The sequence below is a fragment of the Pollicipes pollicipes genome, unplaced genomic scaffold (assembly GCF_011947565.3).
Source record: "Pollicipes pollicipes isolate AB1234 unplaced genomic scaffold, Ppol_2.1 Scaffold_4002;HRSCAF=4701_pilon_pilon_pilon, whole genome shotgun sequence".
Classification (NCBI taxonomy): Eukaryota; Metazoa; Arthropoda; class Thecostraca; order Pollicipedomorpha; family Pollicipedidae; genus Pollicipes; species Pollicipes pollicipes.
Window position 1 is genome coordinate 19,743,340 of NW_023596420.1, and position 26,174 is coordinate 19,769,513.

The window sequence follows — 26,174 nt, forward strand, 5'->3', positions numbered from 1 at the left end:
GGTTACACACAACTGACGACCAATGACCGCATGACGTCCTGGTTGCACACGTACTGACGAACGATGACCGCATGACGTCCTGGTTACACACTACTGACGACCGATGACCACATGACGTCCTGGTTACACACGTACTGACGATCGATGACCACATGACGTCCTGGTTACACACGTACTGACGATCGATGACCACATGACGTTCTGGTTACACACGTACTGACGACGATGACCACATGACGTCCTGGTTACACACGTACTGACGACCGATGACCACATGACGTCCTGGTTACACACGTACTGACGACGATGACCACATGACGTCCTGGTTACACACGTACTGACGACGATGACCACATGACGTCCTGGTTACACACGTACTGACGATCGATGACCACATGACGTCTGGTTACACACGTACTGACGACCATGACCACATGACGTCCTGGTTACACACGTACTGACATCGATGAGCACATGACGTCCTGGTTACACACATACTGACGACCGATGACCACATGACGTCCTGGTTACACACGTACTGACGATCGATGACCACATGACGTCCTGGTTACACACGTATTGACGACCGATGACCACATGACGATTTCGTATTTAAGATCACCGAGAAAGATACCATCTCCGTGGTCTAGGGGAAAGATACTGAACTCGTCGTTCAGAGGTACTGGGTACGAGTTCCACAGAGGTCATATCGCTTGGCCCGACTGAAATGTAAAGGTCAGCTGGCAGCTGGCCAACGAGGGTCAACGCAGGCCCGGGGCGGCCGTGTCGCAGCATTGTGCGGCAGTTGAAACACTCCGCATCCCTTCGTGGCGAAAGGGCGGGGGCAAAATTCTGTTAACTGGACAGCACGACTTGTGTGGCGTGTTCAGGGTTCACGCAAAAAGCTATGCTTACCAGGTACTTGAACTCAGAGCCACCCGTGCAAACCATTTGGTGTATTTTTTTCCTTAAATGTTTAAACACCCTTGGCTAACTGAGGAATTTGTACTGAATTCTGATTGTAATTTTAGGGTGCAGGAACGGAAAAATGTGTGGGGCAGACAAGGTAATTGAATATGACCAACGTTACAAACGTATAAAGCATAGAGCGTAGTTGTGAGGTCAATGGGCCAAAATGAAATGAGCTGCATTGCAGCCATCTGCACATATCATGCCACTTTGTTTAGACGCAAGACAACTTCCTAAAACGAAGCGCATGTTAGAGGCCATTTTTGGTTCGCGGAATTTTGTGAGATGCATCATGCCGACATGTTTAAGAGAAATATTAGAGAACATATTTTCAAGAACATATCCCCAAGCAGACTCAGTCCAAAAGATTTCACGAGGTCCTCGGCATGAATCATGTCCATTCGTGCAGATTACTGAACGCAGCAACCAGCAGCATTGAATTCCGGGAGGACAGCCGCAAAACGTGACGAGCGACGAATTTCATGCTACACTAAACGTGCCCCTGTGATTCACTGGTGCTTTGAACCGTGTCGATGCCGGTGAGCAAATGTCAAAACATTTGAGTCTGACATTACCCAGGCCTGTTCATGACAAACGTCCGACCATTCGTCACAAGTTGCGGCAAGCGGCAGGCCAGCACAACATCTGAGAGTGATCACCGGTACCCTCGCGCATTTGTCTTATTCTGTGATAGATGAGTGTGACGTGGTCCCAACCGGCTACGTCCTTTTATTGGTACAGCAATCGAGATGCAGTTTTTAGTGAAATCCCTGCACCTTTGGTAAGTTTTTTTTTGTCGTTTGGTTCTACGCTGATGCCCACGAGGAAGCTAGAGAAAAAGTTACAGAGATTAGAGCCCATGTACCAAACCATAGTGGATTCAAATCCAGTCGTGAGCGGGGACGAATTCAGAGATCTAGGTCCCAAGGTAAAGACCGATCAAGCTACATGAACAGGCAATGGCCTTTGGGAGCATCCTTTCACAATATTTCTGCTTTGGTTTATTGCAGGCACAACTGTTGCCATTTTCGGAGCGATAATTTTCTTCCTCTTTAAGTTAACGGTAGTTACAGTGGCTTAGCTAATGAAGCATACATCAGATCGCCTGTTCGCTGTAGTCTTTGTTAGCTTTTATCGATGTGGTGCACATGTGTTTGATTTATTCGAATCTGAGATCAGAACGTTCTTGGAAGGCATACGGTTCTTGCATGGAACATGTGCTTTTCAAGGTTGCATTGACACATCAATCCTCAATATATTTATGGGATAATGAGATTTGATTACCTCTGATGAGAGTGGAGGATTGCTGCCCACAGCCCTTACCGTGTATGAGAGCCATAAAACAGTACAACCGGCTCCAAATGACGAGTTGACGAAGAAACAAAATTGATGAGGAGGTAACGCCTTTAGCAGGGTTGAGGAACATAATGAAGAATCTCCTTAAGAGGATACATTTATGCATATGTAGTGACTTCAATATTAAAGGCATCACTAATTCAAACCAGCTACAGCTACTTGGTCCACTTGACGACGTCCGCTCCGCGGCAGCCCGCGGCATATAAAAGCCGCGAACCCTGCGCTGGCGGCCGTTTTCACGCGTGAGAGCCCGGCGGAGGTGCCCGTGACGTTGTAAGCAGTGGTGTGACGGCGTGAACATGTCATCTGAAGTTTTGACGGAGCAGCGAATAATCCCCACTGTAGCGTGTGATTGATTACGGGTCCGCCAATATCAAACACAGGCAGGCTGCATGACACTGCTGCCACTTGGTGTTGCTTTGAAATGAACGTGTGGAAGAGAGAAATTGAGAGATTTTTTAGAAAGAGAGAAAGCGTGTTAACTTTATTGCCTCCGCAAGTGATTGACTGTCCAGATTGGCCGGCAATTTTCGTTCGAGTGTGTCCAACGATTAAATGCAAGTACCAATCTGGATGCCTACAACGCAGATTAAATCAATCCGAGATGATAACGCCAGCACGAGCCTTTAACGCTTCCGTTTATCCACCATCGATAAACGGTGCATTGGATAGGTATTCTGATTCACATCGGTCCATCGCTTGGGATAAAAAAACAGCCCAAAGCGGCAAACGTTGACTCAAAGTTGCACTTAATCGTCGGGAGGATGGAAGCCACAGTCTGCCTGTAAGGCTTTCAGCGTGACACAATCGATTCGTAATCTGATCGGAAACAGGAAAATGGGAGGGCGTCTGTACCGTTGCTGCGCCTGCAGGAGCTCAACACGGGGGGGGGGGGGGGGGGGACAGGCAGCAATGGTTACCGGCCGATGCCAGTTCTGAGAAGCCGGTATGCATAAAGGTACATGGCTTGCAGGGCCACAGTAAGTGCTGTTTCTAACGCGATCTTCGTGTGCTAAAGATGCAATATCACCTCTGTTAGCAGATTGGAAGATGGCGTGATAGTGCACAGTGCACGGCTGCCTCCCTCAGTCCTCCTCTCCATCATAGCAGGAAGCGGTGCGCCGATTCCTTATAGTATTCCGGATGACAGGACGATGTCTTCGGCCCCCGGGGTCATTTCACGATTGTCAAAAGTAAACAGACATAAATTTTCCCATATCTTGCCACGTGCCATTCACCGGTCTCCCATGAAGATAGTGGAGAGAACATTCACACGCGAATGATTTATCGCAGATTGCCCCAATTTGGCCGCCACATCACGCTGATTTTGTCTGGTTTGAGCGCGACACACCGGTGTTTGGTCGTGCTGTTGTTCCTACTAGGAACCGTATCATACACCTGCCGCCGGACGAAGGAAAATAAGTTCCATGAACGAGCTTGCAACTCGTACTGCGTCAACCCGTTAAGATAGCAGCGCTTTTTGATATTTCATTGTATGGATAACTTAATATTGATGACAGCTTGGTGCTCAGACAATAACCAGTGATTCTAGAAACAGCGCTGCCATTGAGGGCCATCATACAAATGTTCCGCAACATGGAAATGCCTGACTGTCCAGTACCAATGAAACTAGAGATTTCCCCTGAGCCGCCAATACATGCCGAAGGATACCAAGCTTAACAGCATACAATACGTCATTAGTTTTGATTACATTTCATGCACAAGTTTGTCAAAACCGCAAAGCACGTCATTTTGCTTCGAGCATGGTGGAAACCACAAGTTTACTTGCAGGCGGTCGATCAAGTTAGCCACCGGCCCAACAGATCCTCCACATGCATGGCGGAAGTGCTTCGACACTTCTAACGGTACAGCGATTCAATGAAGAGCCTTAGCCTAAGGGAGCCTTTCGCAGTGTGTACTCACGGGGAATTTTTCCTTCGATCCCTTTCCATCATGATAACTTTTCCTACTTTGTATTCGCAGCACTCAGTCACTATAGCAGGGGCGCAGCATTTGCCTCTTTTTCGGCAACTGCAGCATTCAACTCTATGTCAGCGTCTCTATGCGAAAGCTCCAGCAATACTTAGTTCATTGTTTTGCCCTACCGTGATAGGTGTCCCCGTTCACAGCTACCTCCATACCATTCTTCAAAACATTAGATTTGTTCATCTAAGAACATCCGCTCCCATCAATATCTGAACGTTTTTCAAGACTATCGTTAAGCACCAGTAGTCTGCTCTATTTTTTGTGTACTGTGGTTCCAAGTGACACGGCAGGTAATTTGCCAACATTTCGGATAATTAGTGTAGGTTATCACTTGGCCAGAGGCCGCGAAGCTACCAGCCTCCAGCTGAATTGGAATCTTCTGCATAAGTTGGCCAAATTGAGTCAGGTAGCACAAGGTCTCGTACGGTTTATGAAGGCGACGGAGCAACATATTCTTCAGAACAAATAATATGTTCGGTCGCGGACGGATGCAAAAACTCTGTACAATTTCGAACGAATTTGCTATGAAGATTGACAGTGGTAGGGAAAGGAACTCGAAAGGGAATTTTACAAAACTAGGCAGTTCAAATGAGCAGCAAGTTGTGAAAGCAGCGATGCAGCGTTCTGGTAAGAGACACTAAAACCTAGTGAGTGCCTTCTCGGCATGGCGAATAGCTAGCTGTGGTTGGTGAAAGGCTTCCGATGTTTCTACAGAATTGAATGACATCGATGAATTATGACGATCGCAATCACGACTCCCGTCCCGCGCTGGCATGCCAGATAGGTTTACCGCAGCTGGACGGCGGCGGGCCAGTCCGACATGCTCAGCAAAGCTGCTCATTTGGCCGCGATTCTGGCCGTGGAAGCCGGAACCGATCCGACATTGGTGCGCGGTTGGGCTTTGTCTTCAGCCCGGCTCGGCCCGCTCCGCGTGCCGACAGGCACAGGGACGATGCTGGCTGGGCCGTGTTTAGCGGGCCGGCAGCAGATCCTCGATACGGAAGGTTGTATATCTGCGGCTTTATGAGCCTCTCGGCCATCCCGAGCTGTCGTAAATCACACCCGAATCGGACGCACATGTTGATGTTGGGTCGGCACTCCCGTTTTGACGCCGAGCGTGACGCGCACAGACAGCGTCTCGCAAGAGTTACGTGCGCTACGGGGAGGTGAGGTGACGTGTCAACTTCGCGGGGTCCGAGGGTATGAAGGAGGGAAGCGACATATCCCCAAAGGCTATGAGAGAACGGTACTTATCATTCGGGAACAACCTAGGGAAAAGCCGCCAGCCCACTGAGTCGGCCCGTCACCAGAAGATGCCACCCAACCCCAGGTAATCCGCCAATTCGGTGACCTCCGGCAGCCGAGGTCAGATGACGCGGCTGACAGCACAATACTCTGAAAGCTTGGCAACGATTGGCCAACCCGCGGCCGCGGGATACCGATGCTGACGCGGAGGCCGAGCACAACAGCAGGGACGCCGAGTCCCCGGCCGTAATCAGCTGGCCTTCTCGGCTAGCGACCACGTGTGAGCAGGTTTTAACGTTGCATGCATATCAACTTTACTGCCCGACGACTTTTTAGACGTTTTACCAGAAGCGGGGGACGGGACTCGGTGATGGAGTATTGGTGTTGACGTTGGTGCGGGGATACTCCCAATTTTCTAAAACACAACTTTTAGTGCATATTCTCCTCGTTATGTCATTGGTTGATTGCGTCATGGAACGCTTGCAGTTTTTCAATCTCCCGAGAGGGGTCCACGGCGGAGCTGGATGCGTGTTCAACCAAATATAGTAAGATACTCGGGCTTTGGCCCATTCTCGTGATGTTCTTACATATTTATCCTCGAGTTTAAGATGTTTATTTGTATTCACATACTAGGTATTATCACTTATCTTAAGTTAGTGGAATTTAACACACGACGTCAGAGGGGCTTACCAAATATTAAGAACATGATCCATATAAAAAAGATAAACATATAGACGTATCCCGAGACATTAAATACGACTCGAGCCCTACTAACGATATATCACAAAAATACCACGAATAAACCATGAATATACCACGAATCCAAAAACAAGACCCCTTAGCGATGTCAGGAGGCCGCTTGGCTGGAGGGCCCCCTATGACCCGATGTAACCCCCGCCCCCTAGGGCTCAGGCTACGCCGCTGGCACTGACATGAATTATTATGGTAGGCACTCCTCCCCATTAACGTTACGGCGCCCATCACCCGACACAAGATCCACAGGGCTGTGACGTACCTGGTGACACTTCTGGGGCTATGTCACACTACCACCGGGAACTACCGCCCCGCGCACCCCACACGTACACCGCAAGGAGCACACTGAGCGGCGCTGAGCTGTGAGTGGGCAACCTGCCCTACTATCCAGTCGGACAGGTAGGAAAACAGAAGTACCCACAGCGGCCGCTGGGTGGCGGCAAGGAGGCAAATCAAGACCTTGGTTACGGCCAGGAGGATATATACCGTTACGTCCAAGTTTCCATCTTATATTGTGCAAACAATTTTGATGAATTTGGTAAGGTTCGAGAAGCTATTGGTACACAGACATCTTGATGACCACTGTCAGAAGGCTTGGAAGGAAACATGCCTTGCAGATATGGAAAGCAGTGAGTCAAATTTGCGACTGGAGACTTCGTCGACCCTTTCGGGGCTGCCACCGAAATGGGCGAGACATTTTCACTACGTTGCGGGTCCATCCCACTTCCCGCGACCGGCCAAGACGGTCCATTTTTTTGTCGATTTTGTGCGATTCGTGCTATTACACACGCGCCTCTGCTGTAAACAAGCGTCTTAACATTTCGGTGTTGTTTCTCCCTCACCGCTTCTCTACCGTGGGAAGCCCAATAAGGTTTAAAACGGTACAGAATCTTGCTCGAACTCGGCCTCCGACTGTGATGCACTCCTGGACGTCGATCACGGGAGTGTTAGCTCCGCTTTGGGCGCCTCCTCGCCGGATGACCCTCGCGCCCCAGGCTCATTCCGTTGGGTCGCGCATCCCCCCCCCCACGGTGTCTGGATGGTGCGTACCCTCGTCCGACGCCCCGACAACGACCTTCGCTCGACCCTGTTCTCTCAGGTGCCTGTTCACTCTGAAGTTGTCCCTCGCTGAAAACTGTCCAGTGATTGCCAGGCTTCTGAGCCTGTGTTAAATCCATTCGGCTCCTACGTCGTCGTGCAAACCTGTGGCGAAAATGATCATTTTTGATAATGAAACAACGCCTTCGGGACGTCCAAACAAATTCAAGCCGCACGCGGACCATGCAGCCTTGACATTGAGGACCAGCAAGTGGGTCGCCTTTCATAAAAAAGTACTACCCATGCACAGACCAAAGCTATTTTCCAAACCATGTGATATGACCAGGCACGCGAAATTTTTCTCGACATGCGCGCAACACCATACCAGAAGCTATCGTTGCTCCTGATCTCCGTTTCAAGCCGGAACATGAGATCCTGACGGAGCTCAGGACGAACAACGTGGGGCAGGTCCGACGGGCGGCCGCACTCCGAGACTGACAGCGTCGCGACATCGGCTCGTTTCGTCTTTTCAAAGCATACGTCTCCCACAAACCTCCACTGCCGGCTGTCTTCTCTACAGAGGCATGGTCGTCATACTCAATGCACTTCGGCGTTTCAATTGCAAATGTTTTGGGCATGGCAGCAAGACCTGCAAACAGAACGCCAGGCGACTGAAACGCGGGGGAACCGCACGTGACGGGCTGGCGTGTACAGCGCCAATCAAATGGCCGAGTTGTGGCAGTTCCGAGCACGGGATTTCAACTTAATGCCCCATTTGTAAGGAGGAAGCGGGGTGTGCCCTGTACATGCTAAGGCAGACATATCGTATGAATAGGCTTATCCCACTGCTCAGACCTCGTCGCCCACATTCACTTCCCAAAAAGGAGCCGTAATTACTGGGTCGTTAGCGCCTTCGGCTCCAACGTCGGGCCCTGGTTCGGATCCCATTGCCACATGACCCCTGTGCTCCTTTATGACCTGTACATTCGCTGGCGCTCCATGGAAGGACTCAAGGAAGGGAGGCATAGCGCGTCGCACACTCTTGCACCTCTACGTGGTCCGCAGATTTGCTAGGTTATAAAATCTCACGTAGTTTGACCTCACGCTAAATAAACCTGATGTGAAACATCTGTATGCTTTTGTCCTCGCTTTATGACAGACCGTAAGACTTTAGTTACTGTTCTTCTTTCCATCAAAGCTAAACCTGCATTGGCCGGTCAGATATGTTCGTTGGTTAAAGTGAGTGTCCTTTCTTTAGGCATATTTCAAAACACACTGGTGAAACTCCAGCGCCAGTTACGTCTAATAATGGCGCTAGTTGGTGCCACTGTATCACCGTTAGTAAATAAGAACATCAATTTAATTATTTTCGAGTCCAAGTTACTACTATGGCACCCCTATTGGTGTGGATAAAAGAGCGTCACTATGGCTCATGTGATGTTCCTATCCCGAAGGCAAAGTGTGCCTGGAAAAAAGCCACTGTGACAAACGCTCCAGGGAAGAAATCAAGGCCATAGTATAGGCTTCGTTGATTTTGCGGCATAATATCTTCACGTTCGCGCATCTTTTTCTCCGACCAAAAAGCATTTGTAGCATTTATTACACAAACAATTTGACAAAGCAATGTGTTGCAAACATTAGAGCACGTACTTTGGAAAAAACAATGCAAATGACATGCAATATTTGCATAGTGGTGAACAGGGAATTCAGTGATATTTCTCCTCTAGGAGCGGGACAAGATCAAATGTTTTGAATCAAAATTCTGAGCTATTCAGAAGAATTTGGGAAAAACCGATATTACCAATCAAATCGGATGCGCCTGATCTAACAGAAACGGGTAATGCCGCTCCCTTCAGCACGGTACACCTGGGCAGAGCGACGCTCACTTCAGCACGGTACACCTGGGCAGTGCAAGGCTCCCTTCAGCACGGTGCACCAGAGCAAAACGACGCTCCCTTCAGCGCGGTACACCAAAGCAGGACGACGCTCCCTTCAGCGCGGTGCACCAGAGGACGACGATTCCTTTCGCGGTGCACCAGAGCAGGACGACGCTCCCTTCAGCACGGTACACCAGAGCAGAACGACGCCCCCTTCAGCGAGGTGCACCAGCGCAGAACGACGCTTTCTTAAGCGCGGTGCGCCAGAGCAGGACGACGCTCCGTTCGGCGCGGTGCGCCAGAGCAGGACGACGCTCCGTTCAGCGCGGTACGCCAGAGCAGAACGACGCTCCCCTCAGCGCGGTACACCAGAGCAGAACAACGCTCCATTCAGCGCCCACACTTCCTTTAGCCCGGTACACCAGCGCAGGATGACGCTCCCTTTAACGCGGTACAACAGAGCAGAACGACGCTCCCCTCAGCGAGGTGCACCAGCGCAGAACGACGCTCCTTTCAGCGCGGTACACCAAAGCAGAACGCGCTCCGTTCAGCGCGGTACACCAGAGCAGAACGACGCTCCCTTCAGTGCGGCACACCAGAGCGGAACGACGATCTCTTCAGCGAGACGCACCAGCGCAGGGTGACATCTCATCCAAAGCTACACCAGTGCAAGTAAAGGAGAATTCCAGCGAGCCAAAGACGCACTTCGACAGAAGTGGCCTAATGCCTCAACTAAATGACACTATGGCCCGTTTGAAAAGTAAGGAATGGAAGTTAACTTGAGCAACGGAATGGCCGGCTCCGAATGCGCGGAAAATAACATCCATAGAGACATCACCACTGCTTCCCCAAATTGCAATCTGCCTCAAACAGACAGATCCGGGGATCTGCAAACCACAATTCATAGGGAGTACATATAATCTTTCACCATTATGATGATACTGAGAAAAGGTACATGGTCACCTCGGCACACACACACATATTACATGGCCCACAATCCTTCCTTTTGTCGGCGATGGAGCCCTTGATGAACCCTAGGGCCATCCTTTGGTAATTTCGCACAGCAGACAATACATAAGCTCAAAATAATAAACGGCAGAAATGCTAAGTTACATTTCATCGCCACACTTACATTTCACAGCGAAGACACATCACCCAATTACCAAAACACGATTTCAACGCAATAAAGCGCTGTGACATGTTGGTATTATTCTAGCCTGAGAAATGCCACATTTGACGTTTGTTTCTCTAAAACGCGCGGAACCTCCTCATTGGATCACACCACTGAAATGAATATCCACAAACAGCGCGAAACAGGCCAGCGTCCTCACAGCGAAGACCGCGTCCGCGCGGCCGACGGAGTCAGCTGACTCGCTGTCAGCTGACGTTCGTCGTCAGCTGGCCTGCAGTCAGCTGACTAGGCGCAGCCGTTGCCGGCGGCGTGCCGGCGGTACATGGCCAGGCAGCGTTTGGAGATGGGCGGCGGCTGGTAGCTGCAGGCTCGCCGGTAGATCTGGCGGCACGGAGCGGGCTGTCACGAAAGGATGCCAGAACGGGAGGAATGGAAGGAATGCCACCTAACACTGAGCTACTGGCAGTACACCCGTCTACCGACCGTCCTGACCGGCCCGTCTACCGATCTCCCAAGCAGCCCGTCTACCAACGTCTCCCACAGCCGTCTACCGACCTCCCCGAAGGCCCGTCTATCCCTGACGGCCCGTCTACCAACCTCCCCGACCGCCCGTCTACCGACCTCCCCGACGGCCCGTCTACCGACCTCCCCGACGGCCCGTCTACCGACCTCCCCGACCGCCCGTCTACCGACCTCCCCGACGGCCCGTCTACCGACCTCCCCGACGGCCCGTCTACCAACCTCCCGACCGCCCGTCTACCGACCTCCCCCGACGGCCCGTCTACCAACCTCCCCGACGGCCCGTCTACCAACCTCCCCGACGGCCCATCTATCGACCCTCCCTGGCGGCCTGTCTTCCCCCGTCAGAGGCGTCTACCGACCTCCCCGACGGCCCGTCTACCGACCTCCCCGACGGCCCGTCTACCGACCTCCCCGACGGCCCGTCTACCGACCTCCCCGACGGCCCATCTATCGACCTCCCTGGCGGCCTGTCTTCCCCCGTCAGAGGCGTCTACCGACCTCCCTGGCGGCGCGGCTTGCCACCGGTGGCGCCACCTCGCGGCTGGAGTCCATCTTCAGCTGGGAGAGCTGCAGGAGGTGGACGGGCTGCAGCGAGGCGGCCTTCAGCGCCTCCCGCGGCGGCAGGCACGTGGTGGCGCACGGCAGACCAAGACCGGCGTGTCTGTAGTGTCAGACGGCAATGACAGGTGAAACAGTCTGAAGCACGAAATACTGAAAACCCATCAACACGAAAGGACCACAGTTTTACACGCCAAAAAAAACTACAACGCATCCCATCAGAGTGGCGAAGCGTAGGCGTACATGTTGTGGACTATTTTGCTTTCATTAAACGTTCCCATTTCATTGAATACGGAATACAGATCTTACCCAGGTTGGCCTGGTGTTGACCACGGACAGCGTGCCAAAATTCCACACACGACACACTGAAACATTAGGTTGTTCGGCAAGTTCGGTTGCAGTCTCTCAAGCATGCACTCATACACGATCAAAGAGATTTGAGTCAGGACGTGTTGCGCCAGGCATCCAGCTGCCAGGCTGCGGTCCCAGCCAGGTGTCTGGCCGGACCCCGGGCAGCTCGGAGCCTGCCTTCGGTTGCCAGGCTGCAGTCCCACGCTGTCTCTAGGGCAGCCGCCCGCCCACCTCCTGTACCCACCTCTTGTACACGCTGACGTCCTTCTTGGAGGGCGGCCGCAGCTGGAGTCCGTACTCGTGGCGGGGCGAAGTCAGCAGGGCGGCCAGCGCCAGCGGCGGCCGCGACGTCGGAGCCGACTGCGGCGCGCCGGCCGACTGCGCCAGTGGCGCCTCGTCCGACGTCTCCGACGTCTCAGATCCGCCGCTGCAGGAGCCAACACCCGGGTCAGGTCAGGTCAGGTCCTGCTGCGTTAGGTGATGCGCTACCTCCCGTCGGCCGCCGTCGAGGTCGCCCGGCTCAGGTTCTCATACTTCTCACACACCGAATAGTGAACATAGATGGCAATGCAAGGTATCCCTTGCTGGGCAGTCCTTCCAGGCGCCCATGTAAGCGTTAAGCCCCTCTGATCTGCGGGAGGGGGGGGGGGGGGGGCGGCCGTGCACTCCTCACCTGGACTCGGTGCCCGGCTGGACAGGCTCCTCACCTGGACTCGGTGCCCGGCTGGCAGGGCGTCGACGCCTTGTCGTTGGCCTCGGGCGTCGCCAGCGGCCGGCGCCGCGTCCGTACGGCGAACGGAGACTCGTCCACGAAAAGTGCCGGCATGTAGTCCCTGACGGCACCCAGCGGTGTGAGGGCACGCGGCCAATGCTGACAAGGCAGCCACCTGGAGTAGCCTTCAAGTAATCCATTCTTGCTGCGTCCATCATATTTCAGTACTCGTTTTGTTGCTTTGTCGTGATTTCCCCCGCACAAGACAACGGAGTCACCGAGTCCCATTGCTGACAGCTGAAGTTCATGGGCCGCTTGTCGAAACGCCAGATCATGGCGGTTATGAATACCACACAGGGTCTTCCGCAGAACGTGCGACAGCGAGGAAACAATTCACCATACTGTTCCCCGCCGTTCAAAGATCCAATGGGCACACCGATCGGCCGACACTTCAACATCACACCTGAAGTCCTCGTGTCGCGAAGATCATATCAAACGTCATGAGGACCATCAGCCCGCAATCCCGCACGACCGAGTGCTCGCCTCACCTGACCGAGTGCATCATGTTGAAGTCGAACAGCTCAGAGAAGCAGCTGCGTTCGTGCGGTCGGTACTGCTCGCGGAAGGCGTCCGCGCGCTCGTCGCTGCTGGCGATCTTCACCAGGTAGCTGCAGCGCTTGTCGGCCTCGATGGCGGCCGCTGGCAGGTGGCGCATCACCTAACGCAGCAGGACCTGATCTGACCTAACCTGAGCGTTGATCTTTGCTTCCACATCACCTGTATGAACAGCGGCTGTACGTCATGCTTGTTACTTATGATATTCTGTTTCATACCGGAAAGTGGATTATAGTCACCATGCACCCAAATATGTCAAATAGATAATCGCTCACCGCTATGACCGGATCAGTTTGGTAGTGGAATAGGGAAAAGCAAATGTCGCCAAATCAGCGCTCACATGAAAACAGGGCAAACACACGCACGATTTAACGGTCAAAGTTTTCTCAAACGGTCCAAGCTTTCCAAGCTTAGCCGGTCACTTATGATATCCTGCTTCATACTGGAAAGTAGATTATAGTCGGTACACTCCGGCACGCGCACGGCTGGTCACACCTGGTCTGACCACCACTGTGTGGGGCTGTTGCGGTAGATGTCGCGGTCGGCCGGCCGGTGGTGGAGGTGATAGTCGCTGGAGAGCTCCCAGAGCGCCGGCCGGTCGGCACGCGGTACGAACGAGCCCAGGAACAGGTTTATGGCGTTCTGCTTGTCCGAGTCTGTCGGCAGGGACCGGGCTCGGTTGCGAACGAGAACATCGGTGGATGAAGTTATATCAACGTTTACAAAGCATGAACGCCGGGGGACTCAGGTTTAGAACAACAACAGCCAAAGCGGGACTGGTGGACCCGCGCCCACGCTCGTGAAAAGGCGTCCAGCTTTGATCACATTCGTGTCGCATTCGTGTGCTTGACGTGGATGGTCGACTGACCGGCGGGGACATCCACCAAAACGCAAATACAGACACACATGTTCAAAACTTGCGCAGTTACACCCAGAACGCTATTTTGTTTGATTACATGCAGGCTTTTCGACTTATTCCGGTGTAGAAGTGAAAATGGAAACTTAGAAAATAGGAAGCCCAAAGTACACTCGTCAATACCACTGCGAGCCCAACATCCAGCTCCGGACGAGCGCCGCAACGTCCCGTACAGACCCCACAGGCTGCCCGGTTGGGCCTGTCCACACGTCCCGTACAGACCCCATAGGCTGCGCGGTTGGGCCTGTCCACACGTCCCGTACAGACCCCACAGGCTGTGCGACTGGGTCCGCCCACACGTCCCGTACAGACCCCACAGGCCGCGCGGCTGGGCCCGCCCACACGTCTCGTACAGGCTCCACAGGCCGCGCGGCTCGGCCCGCCCACGCGTCCCGTACAGGCTCCACAGGCTGCGCGGCTCGGCCCGCCCACACCGCCGCTCCACCCACCGGAGAACGTGTTGCTGTAGTAGCGCTGCATGGTCTGCACAATGTCGTTGCCCTGCGAGCCCCAGTGGGCCATGTTCCGGTAGGTGCGGATGCGGTGCACGAGCTGCGAGCCGCCGTACTGCAGTGCCAGCATGTCGCCGTGATCCTCGTACATGTCCTCCAGGATCGACATGCAGTCGGTGTCGAAGTCCAGCTCCGGCGAGGGGATCGCGCCCAGGCTGAACAGCTGCAGGCAGCGGGCACTGGTGAACAGCTAGGCATGGTGGGGGCGGCCAAAAAGCTGTGGACGACAGGGGCGGAAGAACACCTACGGAAGGCGAGGGCTGCCGAGCAGCTGCCAGGGGCCTGGAGGGGGCAACAGCCTGACAGTGATGGAGAAACAATGGCAGACAACACGTGGGCCAGGATTACACGAAGCCCGGCTAACTCTTGGACAACAGGGGCCAGACACTGGTCAAGATGGTACGCCGGGGTTCGCCATGACGACGAGAATCAGAGAGAAGGTGTGAATGACAGCTCCAGCACTACAACGAGGTTCCTCGCTGGAAAAGTGATGGCGTTTCTCATCAACTTGTGGTGTCAGAATATGATCTCACAAACAGGAACACAGTGGCGTAGTGAGGAAATCTACCCGCCACGCAGGTCACGTCACCTGGGCCCCAGCGTCCGGGGCGGGAGGGGGACCAGCACCCGAGGTGGCACACACCTGTGACTCAGCGTCCGGAGCGGGAGGGGGACCAGCGCCCGGGCAGCACACACCTGGGACTCAGCGTCCGGGGCGGGAGAGGGACCAGCACCCGAGGTGGCACACACCTGTGACTCAGCGTCCGGGGCGGGAGAGGGACCAGCGCCCGGGCAGCACACACCTGTGACTCAGCGTCCGGGGCGGGAGAGGGACCAGCGCCCGGGCAGCACACACCTGTGACTCAGCGTCCGGAGCGGGAGGGGGACCAGCACTCGGGCAGCACACACCTGTGACTCAGCGTCCGGGGCGGGAGGGGGACTAGCACCCGGGCGGCACGCACCTGGGCGGCCAGCGCCGACTTGCCGATGGCGAACTGCGCCGTGTTGGTGCGGTCCAGGCAGTCGACACAGTTGACCCGTACGATACCGCGCTGGCGGAGGCCGCCGCTCGCCGCCGCCGCCGCCGACTGCCGGCACGCGGGCGCCGCGTGACAGCACAGGGCACGCGCGGCCCGCGAGGCTACACGGGTACAACCCAGGCATACCATTACACGGGACATTATACACGCCGCAGATATAACTGAGTCCGGCGGGGGACATCAGGGCAGCAAATGTAATCAAAATACGACCGGTGGTGGTCCTGTGGGCTCAACGGCACTGCAAGTATGTAGCTGCACAGTATCCATGATGCTGTTGTTGGACATCGCTAAATAAAAATGGCTCAAAGGGAATGTTTTCGCATTTGAAGAAATCAAAACAAACATCAGGTAGGCTGAAATAAGCTGAACTATGACTATGGGATACTTTTAAGCGGAAAAAATGCTCCAGACAGCACAATTCTCTGGTTAGTAAATGCACTCCTCAGTACGTGGTGGTTTGATTACGTCACCGTACCTCGCATAACACTGACTGAGCGTCAATTGATGGCCGTTATTCTGAAAATCGTGCTCACGAACGCTTTGACAATGCTATTCGCCTTGGACCTGATCGCCGCATGAGTTACGGAATGGCAGAAATTTGAATGACGCCAATATGACGTCATTACTACAATGGGGCTTTGTAATGCTTTCCCGATATACCGTTTCCTTTTTTCTTGGGTCTGTGGCAAAGAAACTAAGGGGGCTTTGGTCTAAGAAGGGAGGATTGTGAACTTGTGAATACTATTGTGTAGGACTAATAAAAACACCTTGTAATGAAGGTAGCACCTTTCAACTTTCTGCGGTTGTTTTCTCGGTTAACTTAGACGCAGCCTCTGTTAACGCCCGCAAACCACAGAAATCAGCGCGTTGACGTCGCCGCGCCCGGGGGCAGCGACAGGCGCCGGCAGCCCAATCCAGCAGCTCAGTCTAACAGCGGTCCGTTGCTAGTCAACCGGACTGGCGCCAGCCTCGCCTCCTCACCTGGGCACACTCCAGACGGACACGGGACATCACCTGGTTACCTGGACATGTTCCAGACGGGCAAGGACGGAACCTTCTCACCCGAATATGCTCCGCATGGACATTGAGATCACTGGTCACCTGGACATTCTCGCCAGTTTATATGGATATAACTGCCTGCCGCACTTGTCGAAATTTCAGAAGGACCATCTCAAGACGTTCATGTGCTCCGCTGGAACAACACACCTACTTACCACGGCGGGGGTCCCTCGTCACCCCCTCGCTAGCACTCAACAACTTACAAGGGCGTCGCCATCGCTCAGCGGGACACCCTCGCCCCCGTGAGCTCTCGCCACCCCTCACCAGAACTCCTAAGGACGTCTTCGCCGCTCAGCGGGACCCCATGTGTTCTGGTCACCGCTCACAGAGACACCAGTGAATCCTCGTCAGCACTCAGCGGGACTCCCGATGCCCCCTGCCCACCGACTCAGTTCGCCCTGCGGCCCCGGCCCGGCGGGAGGCCGCTCTCCCGACGGAAGGCCGCTCACCTGCGCCGGCAGCGGCGAGGCGTACCGCTCGCCGGCGTTCTGCGGCGGCCGCGACAGGAACAAGCCCGTTTCCCTGAGAGAGCTGTTGGCGATCTCCGTCAGCCGCTGCATGACGCTGTCACGCCGCCTGCCGGCCGCACAGCGCGCCGCTCGGTCAGACCGGGGCAAGAGGTCGGCTCGCTCCGGTGCTGGGGTCAACCCGGCACAGGACAGACCGGCAACCTGCGAGCCCGTGATCAGGACACCTCTTGGAAGGCTGGGCTGCCGCCGAGGAGATGCTGTCGCGCGCATGCAAGGTTCTCCTTGGCTTGGAAGTAGCGACTGAGTTGGAACGTAATGCGCACGGATGCTCATTGGGTTTCCCATACGGCATACCACATGAATGTGGCCACGCTCCCAGTCGCCTAAGGCCACACTTCACTTCACTTGAACCGCGGCACGCACGCCGCTCAGTAGCTGGTGCTATACAACCGACATTCACGGATGGTTGAAACGCGGGCAGACACTGCAGAGGCATGATCTGGACGCCGTACTACGTTTCGCTGTCTAATCGTACACTTTGACTTAATGGATGACTAAACCACTTCAAACTAAATAAATCTGGACCTGCGAAATGAGATTTTCACATATGACGAGGGCTTCAGGATTTGCAGGAAGGGAGCATTACAACGGATTTAACTATACAGGCAAGTTTTGTTGTTTTGTCCTGTTTTAGAAACGTCCGACTTAACCATCACTTAGGCCGAAGTTAGTCACCATCAATGTCCATTCGCCTATTGTTTGATCCAAGTTAGAACCGGTATTGAGTAAACATCCTGATGCACTTTTGTGTCTGCCCGTATCAAGAAACAGTGATGAGACCAACACATCCGGCATGGGGCGGCCTTTAGGACACTGACGCTCCGTCCAAATGCATGGCTCGCACACCGCCAGCCCACTGCCATCCCCTGGCCCTGACCGCCAGCCCACTGCCATCCCGCGCCCCTGACCGCCAGCCCACTGCCGTCCCCCGCCCCTGACCGCCAGCCCACTGCCGTCCCCCGCCCCTGACCGCCAGCCCACTGCCATCCCCTGGCCCTGACCGCCAGCCCACTGCCATTCCTCGCCCCTGACCGCCAGCCCACTGCCGTCCCCCGCCCCTGACCGCCAGCCCACTGCCATCCCCTGGCCCTGACCGCCACCCCACTGCCATCCTCCCGCGCCCCTGACCGCCAGCCCACTGCCATTCCTCGTCCCTGACCGCCAGCCCACTGCCGTCCCCCGCCCCTGACCGCCAGCCCACTGCCATCCCGCGCCCCTGACCGCCAGCCCACTGCCATCCCCCGCCCCTGACCGCCGGGCCACCGGGCTCTTACAGCTTGTTGGCCCGCGCCATGTCGAAGCTGACACGGCCAGCCCACTGCCATCCCTCGCCCCTGACCGCCAGCCCACTGCCATCCCCCGCCCCTGACCGCCGGGCCACCGGCCTCTTACAGCTTGTTGGCCCGCGCCATGTCGAAGCTGACGTATCGGATGCTGAAAGCGGGCGGCAGGAACTGGTCAAGTAGGCGACGGCGCGGCTAAAGGCCGCATGCAGCAAGCGACTCGTGCGACCAGGGCTTCTCCCGCTTCTTCACCAGGTTCACCACGAACAGCGGCGCGCCGTAACCGCGACAGCAGGTCGTTCAGATGCTTCCCTGCGGCAGGAGAGCGCCGGGAGTCAGCTGACAGGTGAGACGAGGGCGACCGATGCCTGTCCGGAAGGGTAGGGACCGACGACATACACCCGGCAGCGTGGCAGTAGCGACGAGTGCGGTCAGGCGGCGCTCGCGGCCATGAAATATTGACACTAGGCAGGGACACACTGCTGAAGGAGGAAAACAGGTCACCGCCAGGTACGCGCAGAAATGGAGTGCCAACAAATGGTGGCGGTAGTGAATCAAACGCAGATGAAAAGACGTATGTCATGAAGATGGTTGAAAGCCCACTGCAAAGGCCGCGAAAGTCACGATTTGTGCACAATTGGAGTCCGCGGATCCCTACCGCTGCAACTGCCATCGACTGCGAGGACTCGACCGTGTCGTCCGAATCCTGACTTGAGGCAGTCAGCGCCAAGCCCGTCAGTATCTAGTAAATTTGTAACGTCGAAAGTACACGATGTATCAACGATGACCAACAATTATCGATTGAATATGACTGAAGAACAAAGCCCTTGTGAACACCACCTAAAATTACAGGACGGCCCGGCAGCTGTGGGCCGCTTGCAGTCGGTTAAATCCCGGTTCCCACCGGTCCCCACAGAGCGCAGTAGGTGTTCGAGGCACGGGACGGCAGGGCCGCGCGCGGCGGCCGCCGGGGCCGGACTGACCGGGCGTCAGGTAGCACGGGTCGGCCAGCTCCATCTGTATCGGCGGCTTGGGGATGCGGCTGGTGTCCTGGTACCAGTGGCACGGCACCGAGCCGCGCACCTGCCCGCCGGCACGGCAAATACCTCGCATCACACGCGGCGACGCCACACAACACTGCGGACCTGGCCGCTGCAGTCAACATTGTACCATGTACAACCGGCTGGGACGCCCAGCACCGCTAACACGGCCACAACCGCCCGGTTCAAACAGCTCTACACACCACATCTCTCTACGGATGTCAGTGAACGACAGTATCTCGTGATAACCTTCAGTTGTTGGCATCACTCAGAGGAAATTTGCTCAAGACTAAAGTCAGCGCAGCGACATTGTTTCAGCGGTGACTTGGCAAAGCTGCTAAAACATGGTCAAGTTGGCGTAGCCAAGAGCCAAATCCAGGTAACGCACACACCACACATACTACGACACCCCACCCAACCACATAACTCAGAAGCGAACAATGCCACGGCTCTCTCGCTAGACCCACCGAACCCCGGCCTCGACCGCTCATTACACACTGTGCTCACCTGGACATGTGAGCTGAAGAAGCCGCGCTCCAGGGAAGAGACGCAAGCGTCGTGCACGATCTGCTCCGTCTCCACCTCGTTGGCGACGTCGCCAGCGAAGCTGGCCCCTCTCTTCAGGAAGCGGGTGCCGGCGAACTTGCTGCAGGTCATGGGAGTGGGCACTGACTCATGTCTGTCGATTACGGCATCCCTGGCCCGCACTCCACTGACTCATGTCTGTCGATCACGACTTCCTTGGCCCGCACGCAAGAACATAATGCTAGCCAGAAAAAATAACGTCATCTATGTTTTGGAAAGCTTGGGCAAAATGTGAGATTTACACGCAAATGTGTGCTGCTCTGCGATTTTGTTTGAACACGTGACACACGAGCCAGCACGCCTACCGGAACAACCCGCGCGAGGGCTCAGTCCACAACATCTGCTCAAGACACACATCACCTCATCTTCTGGCAAAAAGGCCACCCGCTCGGTAACGTCTACTCCGGAATTCCCGCACGCAAAATAATCAGTCATTCTTTCAACGCATAAACACCAATGTCCCGATATAATCTGCAGTCAGGACAAACCAGACCCCCGGACCAGCATACTCTAGTCAAGTCGACCCACATCCTAGCATTTCCAGCACAATCCGTAAGACCATCGGGGGATCACGTTCACTAAAATACCGCAAACTTGCTGCAGCTGCTAATTCGTAGAGAGTCCTCGTAAGCCACTCATGCACTCTTCTTTAACCATTTTCTTTGTGGGGGGGCAAAATGTTGGCTTCAACATCGGCTGTAGCAAATGTCACTAGACTGTAGTAGCACCGGCTTCTACATCCTGGGCAGCACCGAACTGTGCGCCGTACCAAGACTGTATTCACACTGCGGTGGTGGGGTGATGACAGCACCACGGGACGTGCCATTGTGAGCTGTGGAAAAATGTACGAGTGACGAAGCTTTCGTTGTGGACTTCTTGGAGTTCAAAAACTGCTTTTCGGGCTCACACATTTCTTTTCATCCCAGACAGAGAGCAGCTGGTAGGCCTTTTTGGCAGACCCAGCCGCGCTAGCAGCGTGGTACTGTGGAGTGCGCGCAGCCAGCACGAGCAGCACACGCTCGCCGCATGACGCGCGCTGCAGGCTGACCTGGATCGGCGCGCGATCAGCGTCAGGAAGAGGTGCCGGCCGTGCAGGTAGAGCGTGGCCTGGCCGATGTAGCCGTGCGTGACGTACAGGCGCCACTCCCAGCTGAGCTGCCGCTCGGCCGGCGCCAGCAGGTGGCCGTTCCAGACGAAGCGCCGGTGCGGCTCGGGCCGCACGCCGGCCGTCGGCTCGCGCACGCGACCACCCGGCGCCAGGCTGTCCGCCGCCGCCGCCGACACATCGAACGTGAAGCGCGCCTCCTCCACACGGCCTGGGTGTCACACCCAGCGGCGTCACACACAATCCTTCCCGTCACACCCAGTAGGCGTCACACACAATCCTTTCATTACGCCCAACGGCTGTCACACACATATCCCCCGTCACACCCAGCGGTGTCACACAATCCTGTCCGTCCCTGTGCACCAGTGTTTCGGGAGAGTGGTTAGAGGACTTCATGCCCTCAGTCGGGGCAGGTGGGGACTATCCAGGAGCCGGGGATGCACCGCCCGGTCGGGCGCGTGCCGTGAGCCCGGACAGGTGGGACCTGTCCAGGAGCCGGGGATGCACCGCCCGGTCGGGCGCGTGCCGTGAGCCCGGACAGGTGGGGACCTGTCCAGGAGCCGGGGATGCGCCGCCTGGTCCGGCGCGTACAACCATGGCCTGGAAACGGCCGCGTACAAGAGGGGTGACGCAACCTGTCATGCATGGCGGCGCGCGATCGATGTGTACGACGCTCATACGCTGGCTAGTGCAACCGGTGCTACTCAGCGGCGAATGCCATACCCGTTACTCTGTGAAAACAAACAACCTCCCTGGATTTCTCGCTCTCTTATCGTACTGCGTTTGGGGACACCTCCCACAACAGCAAATCTCGAAAGAACCAGAAAACGCAAGTCTGCAACAACATTTTTTGCAGAGCATTACCAACTCCCCTCTCAACAGGTAGGGGAGTTGGTAATGCCATACCTCTCATAGCCATACCTTCAGTCGCTGTTCCTGTTTTGAGGAAGTCATCGCCGAACAAAGCGTTGACATCTTCTGGGGTCAACTTAGGCATGGCGGCGTTGTACTGCAGCGTATGGGTCAGGTCATAGCTGTAGCTGAAACAGTCCCCACCACGGCTGTAGGCGGCCCGTCGTCAGTGGGTTCGACGCTGACAGTGCCGCCCGGGCAACCACATAGCGAGCTCATCACAGTGGACTACTTCGAAGAGAACACAAACAGTATGCCCGCGTTTTACCAGGGACATCAGAGAACAACATACAAACATGGTCTTCAAGACAATAAAAGTATCTGCGCTTTCACACACTTCTGGGATTGCCTTCAGCAGTGCGTGAAATGCCACTCTGAAGTCCAAATATCCCCAGCAATATAAGAATACGGCAAGATTCGCCCGTACAACGGCCATCAAAATATCGCACAAAAGAGAAACGCTCCCACACACAGTGGTTTAAAATACATCCAGCCTAACCGAAAACGTAGCCTTACTAGTCGACAACCCGAGCACAAAAAACGCGCCAGGCAACACTTCTGGGTCGCTTAACACTTATCTGACAGACCGAAGAGAACGGCACGGAAAAGAGGACTGTTCCCGAAAAATTGCTTAAAGTAAGCTAACACTTCACCAAAAGATGTTATTCCCTTCCAGAAAATGCATATTTTCCCGAATACTTAGCAGCCACCACTAGCACAGCCGTACAGCTGACGGCCCACCTGAAGTAAAAGTTACTGCCCATGGCGATGCTCTGAAAGAGGCGCAGGTAGCGCTGCTCCTCGGGGCTCGACTTCTTGGTCTGGTTGGGGATGTAGATCATCTTGGTGTCTTCGATCTTGTAGATGACATGCGGTCCGATGACGGCCACGCGCCGCCGCTGCGTGATGACGATCATGTAGTAGCCCTCCGTAAAACGGACGAACCCTGCGGCGGGGCCACGGCAGCCGTTACATCTGACGGAGCAGGCGTTTGCGGACAGCGGACAAACCCGGAGCAAACGTGCAGGCCCCACTCTGCCCCACCACGGTCTTGACAGACATGCGATGAACTAGTTACGCTGTCGCGTGATGTACACGGTACAAAAGTAATGCAAAACGCGCGAAAACGAGCGACCGCCAGTATGCTGATGATGTTTGTGCGTCGCATTTCTTCTACAAAGGCAACACTCGAACACATCTTTCAGTACAAGATCACATTTTAACAACACATAACTCTGCGCAAACTTGACGTGCGTGCGTGCGTGCGTGAATGTGATACATGCCTACTATATGCATGTGCGCGTTCCCGGGGGTGGGAGTGGGCGTGGGCATGAGCGCGTGTGTATGTGTATGTGTATGTGTATGTGCATGTGCATGTGCATGTGCATGCGCGTGCGCACGTGTGTGCGGTGCATGACTACTCGCGCAATGAAGTTCATTCAGACTCAGTTTGCCAAGACCTGCAAATGCTGTCATCGTCATGTAATTGAGCATTCAAGGCAGAGGTTGTAAAAGGCTCTCACTCTAATCTAAGACGACATAGTCAAGGCGACAATATCAGCCGATGTGAGCGGCGTCCACCGAGCATGCCCCGGCACTGACCGACGATGCCGAATGCGGAGACCCTCCTGACGAGCCCCTGGGCGTTGGCGCCGGACGCACGCAGCCGGTTGCCCTCGTCCAGACTCCTCATGATGTCCCGTATCTCGGCGGCCGAGTACTCGAGCGCGTCATCCACGATCAGCAGCTCCCGCGACTCCGTGCGGTCCAGTTTCAGCACGCGGAACCGGTCCTGCTCGTTGTTGGAGCCAATGACGAAGAAACGCTGTGGCATGAGGTCCGAGCTTAAGGGAACATGCCCGGAGTAATGCTGAAATGTCATTGTTTTCATGTTTTGAAGGACGAAAAAGTCATTCCATTCGGTATGAACACGCATACATCTATCTGTAGTACTCTGGAGCCATACAATGGCAGCCAGTCTGACAACATAATGATGTTAAAGCTGCTCTGTAAAATCAACAGTTGCCATTATGTGTTGAATTATATGATTGAGGTACTCACTGCTTTTGTTTCATAAACACCAACTTTCTGTATGGATGATACCAATGTCACAACCTTGACATGTTTCTTCTCTTCTGACTCTTCCATAGTTATTTGTGCTCACTCTTCAGCCAACCACCTAGTGGGCAGAGATATATCAAAATTCATCGATGTCAGCATTCAAAGATTTTGTAAATATTTGTGTCTGCCATAATACCCAAACCTATTAGGTCACTACAATGCAGAAAACCTTGCTGAAAAGCCAGATAGTTGACTATGACTGAATACTTTCCAAGATAAAAATGCCCCTGTTCATCCATGGAAAGATCTGTATTGACAGCCAATGGAATGAAATGAAAGTCAAATTATGTGATACTTGCATGTTAAAATACATGACTTGACAGGAACAGTTTTTATTTGATTTCACAGTACTTGCTGGTACTTGTGATAAGACAACTTGGTTTCTTATGAATAACATGAATACAATCCCACAATACAAATGAGCCCATTTCACTCCGGACAACTGCCAATATAATGACAGATGCACAACAGACTAGTATTGATGAGCTACAACTTCATTTCACCAGCTCATGGAGGAATAATTGATGGAAAGTATCCCTAAGTCCAAGATCTGGTGAGAATAAGGTTATTTGCTCTGTTGCCACATAAAACTGCCTTTTCCAGACATAAATACTAAAGTGTGGTAAACATTTTTTAAAAAAATGGGTACATTGTCAAAATATTCAGTCAGTTCAGTGTCATGCATGTCCAGATGTCTATATTTGTCAGGCTATCACACATGAAACCCTGGATTCACTGCCTGTTGGTCCTAGCCTTGCATGTGGTCAGCCAATCAGCATCAAGCTGGATGGCAGTCAACCCAGAATCAAACAGATCAGATGCCCCTTGGTCTGCAAATGGGCCAGGCAAGCCAGATGCATGAATCACCAAGTCAGATGGGAGGGATGGTTGTGGGGTCCAAGGGCAAGTGCAGATGTCACCACAGAACTGGAAGCCTGATAGCAATAATTGAAATTTACACCTTATGCACCCTACTGAATAAAATATGGAATGATGAATGGGTACATTTTACTGTTTGGCACCGCTTCAACCTAAAAAAATGTCAATAACAATAGCATCCTTCTGGTGTTCCCAATAACAATATGGCAGTCACCAGCAGCAGTAGGGCAAAAAGTGATCAAGGTGACTATCCATTAATACAAATGATAAGACATGTCCAGCCTGTCATCCACTAGCTGGTTGTTGATTGAAAGTCCCCCAGAAGACAATATTAAATTATCATCTTTTGACATCTAATAGGATCCAATCCAATCCAATCCAATTCAATCTGATCATGCAACCAACCGTCTAGTCCATCTGATGAACAAACCATTGGTTGTTGGTTGGATGCTTCCAAGACATCATTATATCAGCTGGGAATACAATATAGGGACATGGCAAATAGGGCAACATGATCACGGGTATCATCATACACCATTTTGTACAATGCAGGGATAGAAAAAGCATCCAATCATCACATATTTTTCAAAATGGCATCTTCTTTTGATAGAATGCAGTGATGGAAAAAGGATAACAGGGGGCAGTCTCCACACGATAAAATTATTGCTGTATGGCGCTGCCCCTCCGAGTATGTTTCCCAGTATAACGAGCACGTTTTTAGTCTGGTTTAGCACTTGGTTCAAGCTTGGGTTGGGGACATACCCCCATGGCCCCTTGGGCACGCTCCTGCCTCTATGTGAGAAACAAGGTGTAAACATACCAAGAACATACTCCAGGGCAAATTCAATATCACCGCACTGACATAACTACCAGTAACGTACCCTCGATATTCGGCCGCAGTCTTGTAGAAGCCGAACGCTTCACATTTGAAACACGGTCGCCATGACTGTTCTAAGTGCTAATAAAAGTGCGCCACTAAATTCAGCGGCTTTCATGAAACAAACAGCACGGATCAGCAATCTCTTGAAAGAAATGTTCCGCATTTAAAGATATCCAGGCAAACATCAGACAGTTTGGT

General features: G+C 53.9%; 1 protein-coding gene and 1 pseudogene across 1 annotated transcript in view; one reads left to right on the forward strand and one right to left on the reverse strand.

Annotated features, from left to right (window-relative positions):
* The window catches only part of LOC119094211 (putative uncharacterized protein DDB_G0290521), a gene marked incomplete at its 5' end in the record, with an annotated part of 7,943 nt that extends 2,658 nt beyond the window's left edge, over nucleotides 1-5,285 (forward strand). Inside the window, one exon of the mRNA XM_037217287.1 lies at nucleotides 5,253-5,285. Coding sequence (XP_037073182.1) covers nucleotides 5,253-5,285 — 33 coding nt within the window. The remainder of the gene's footprint in view (nucleotides 1-5,252) is intronic.
* Nucleotides 5,286-9,715: 4,430 nt separating this feature from the next.
* Nucleotides 9,716-25,970, reverse strand: LOC119094081 (polyphosphoinositide phosphatase-like; annotated as a pseudogene).
* Nucleotides 25,971-26,174: the final 204 nt, after the last annotated feature.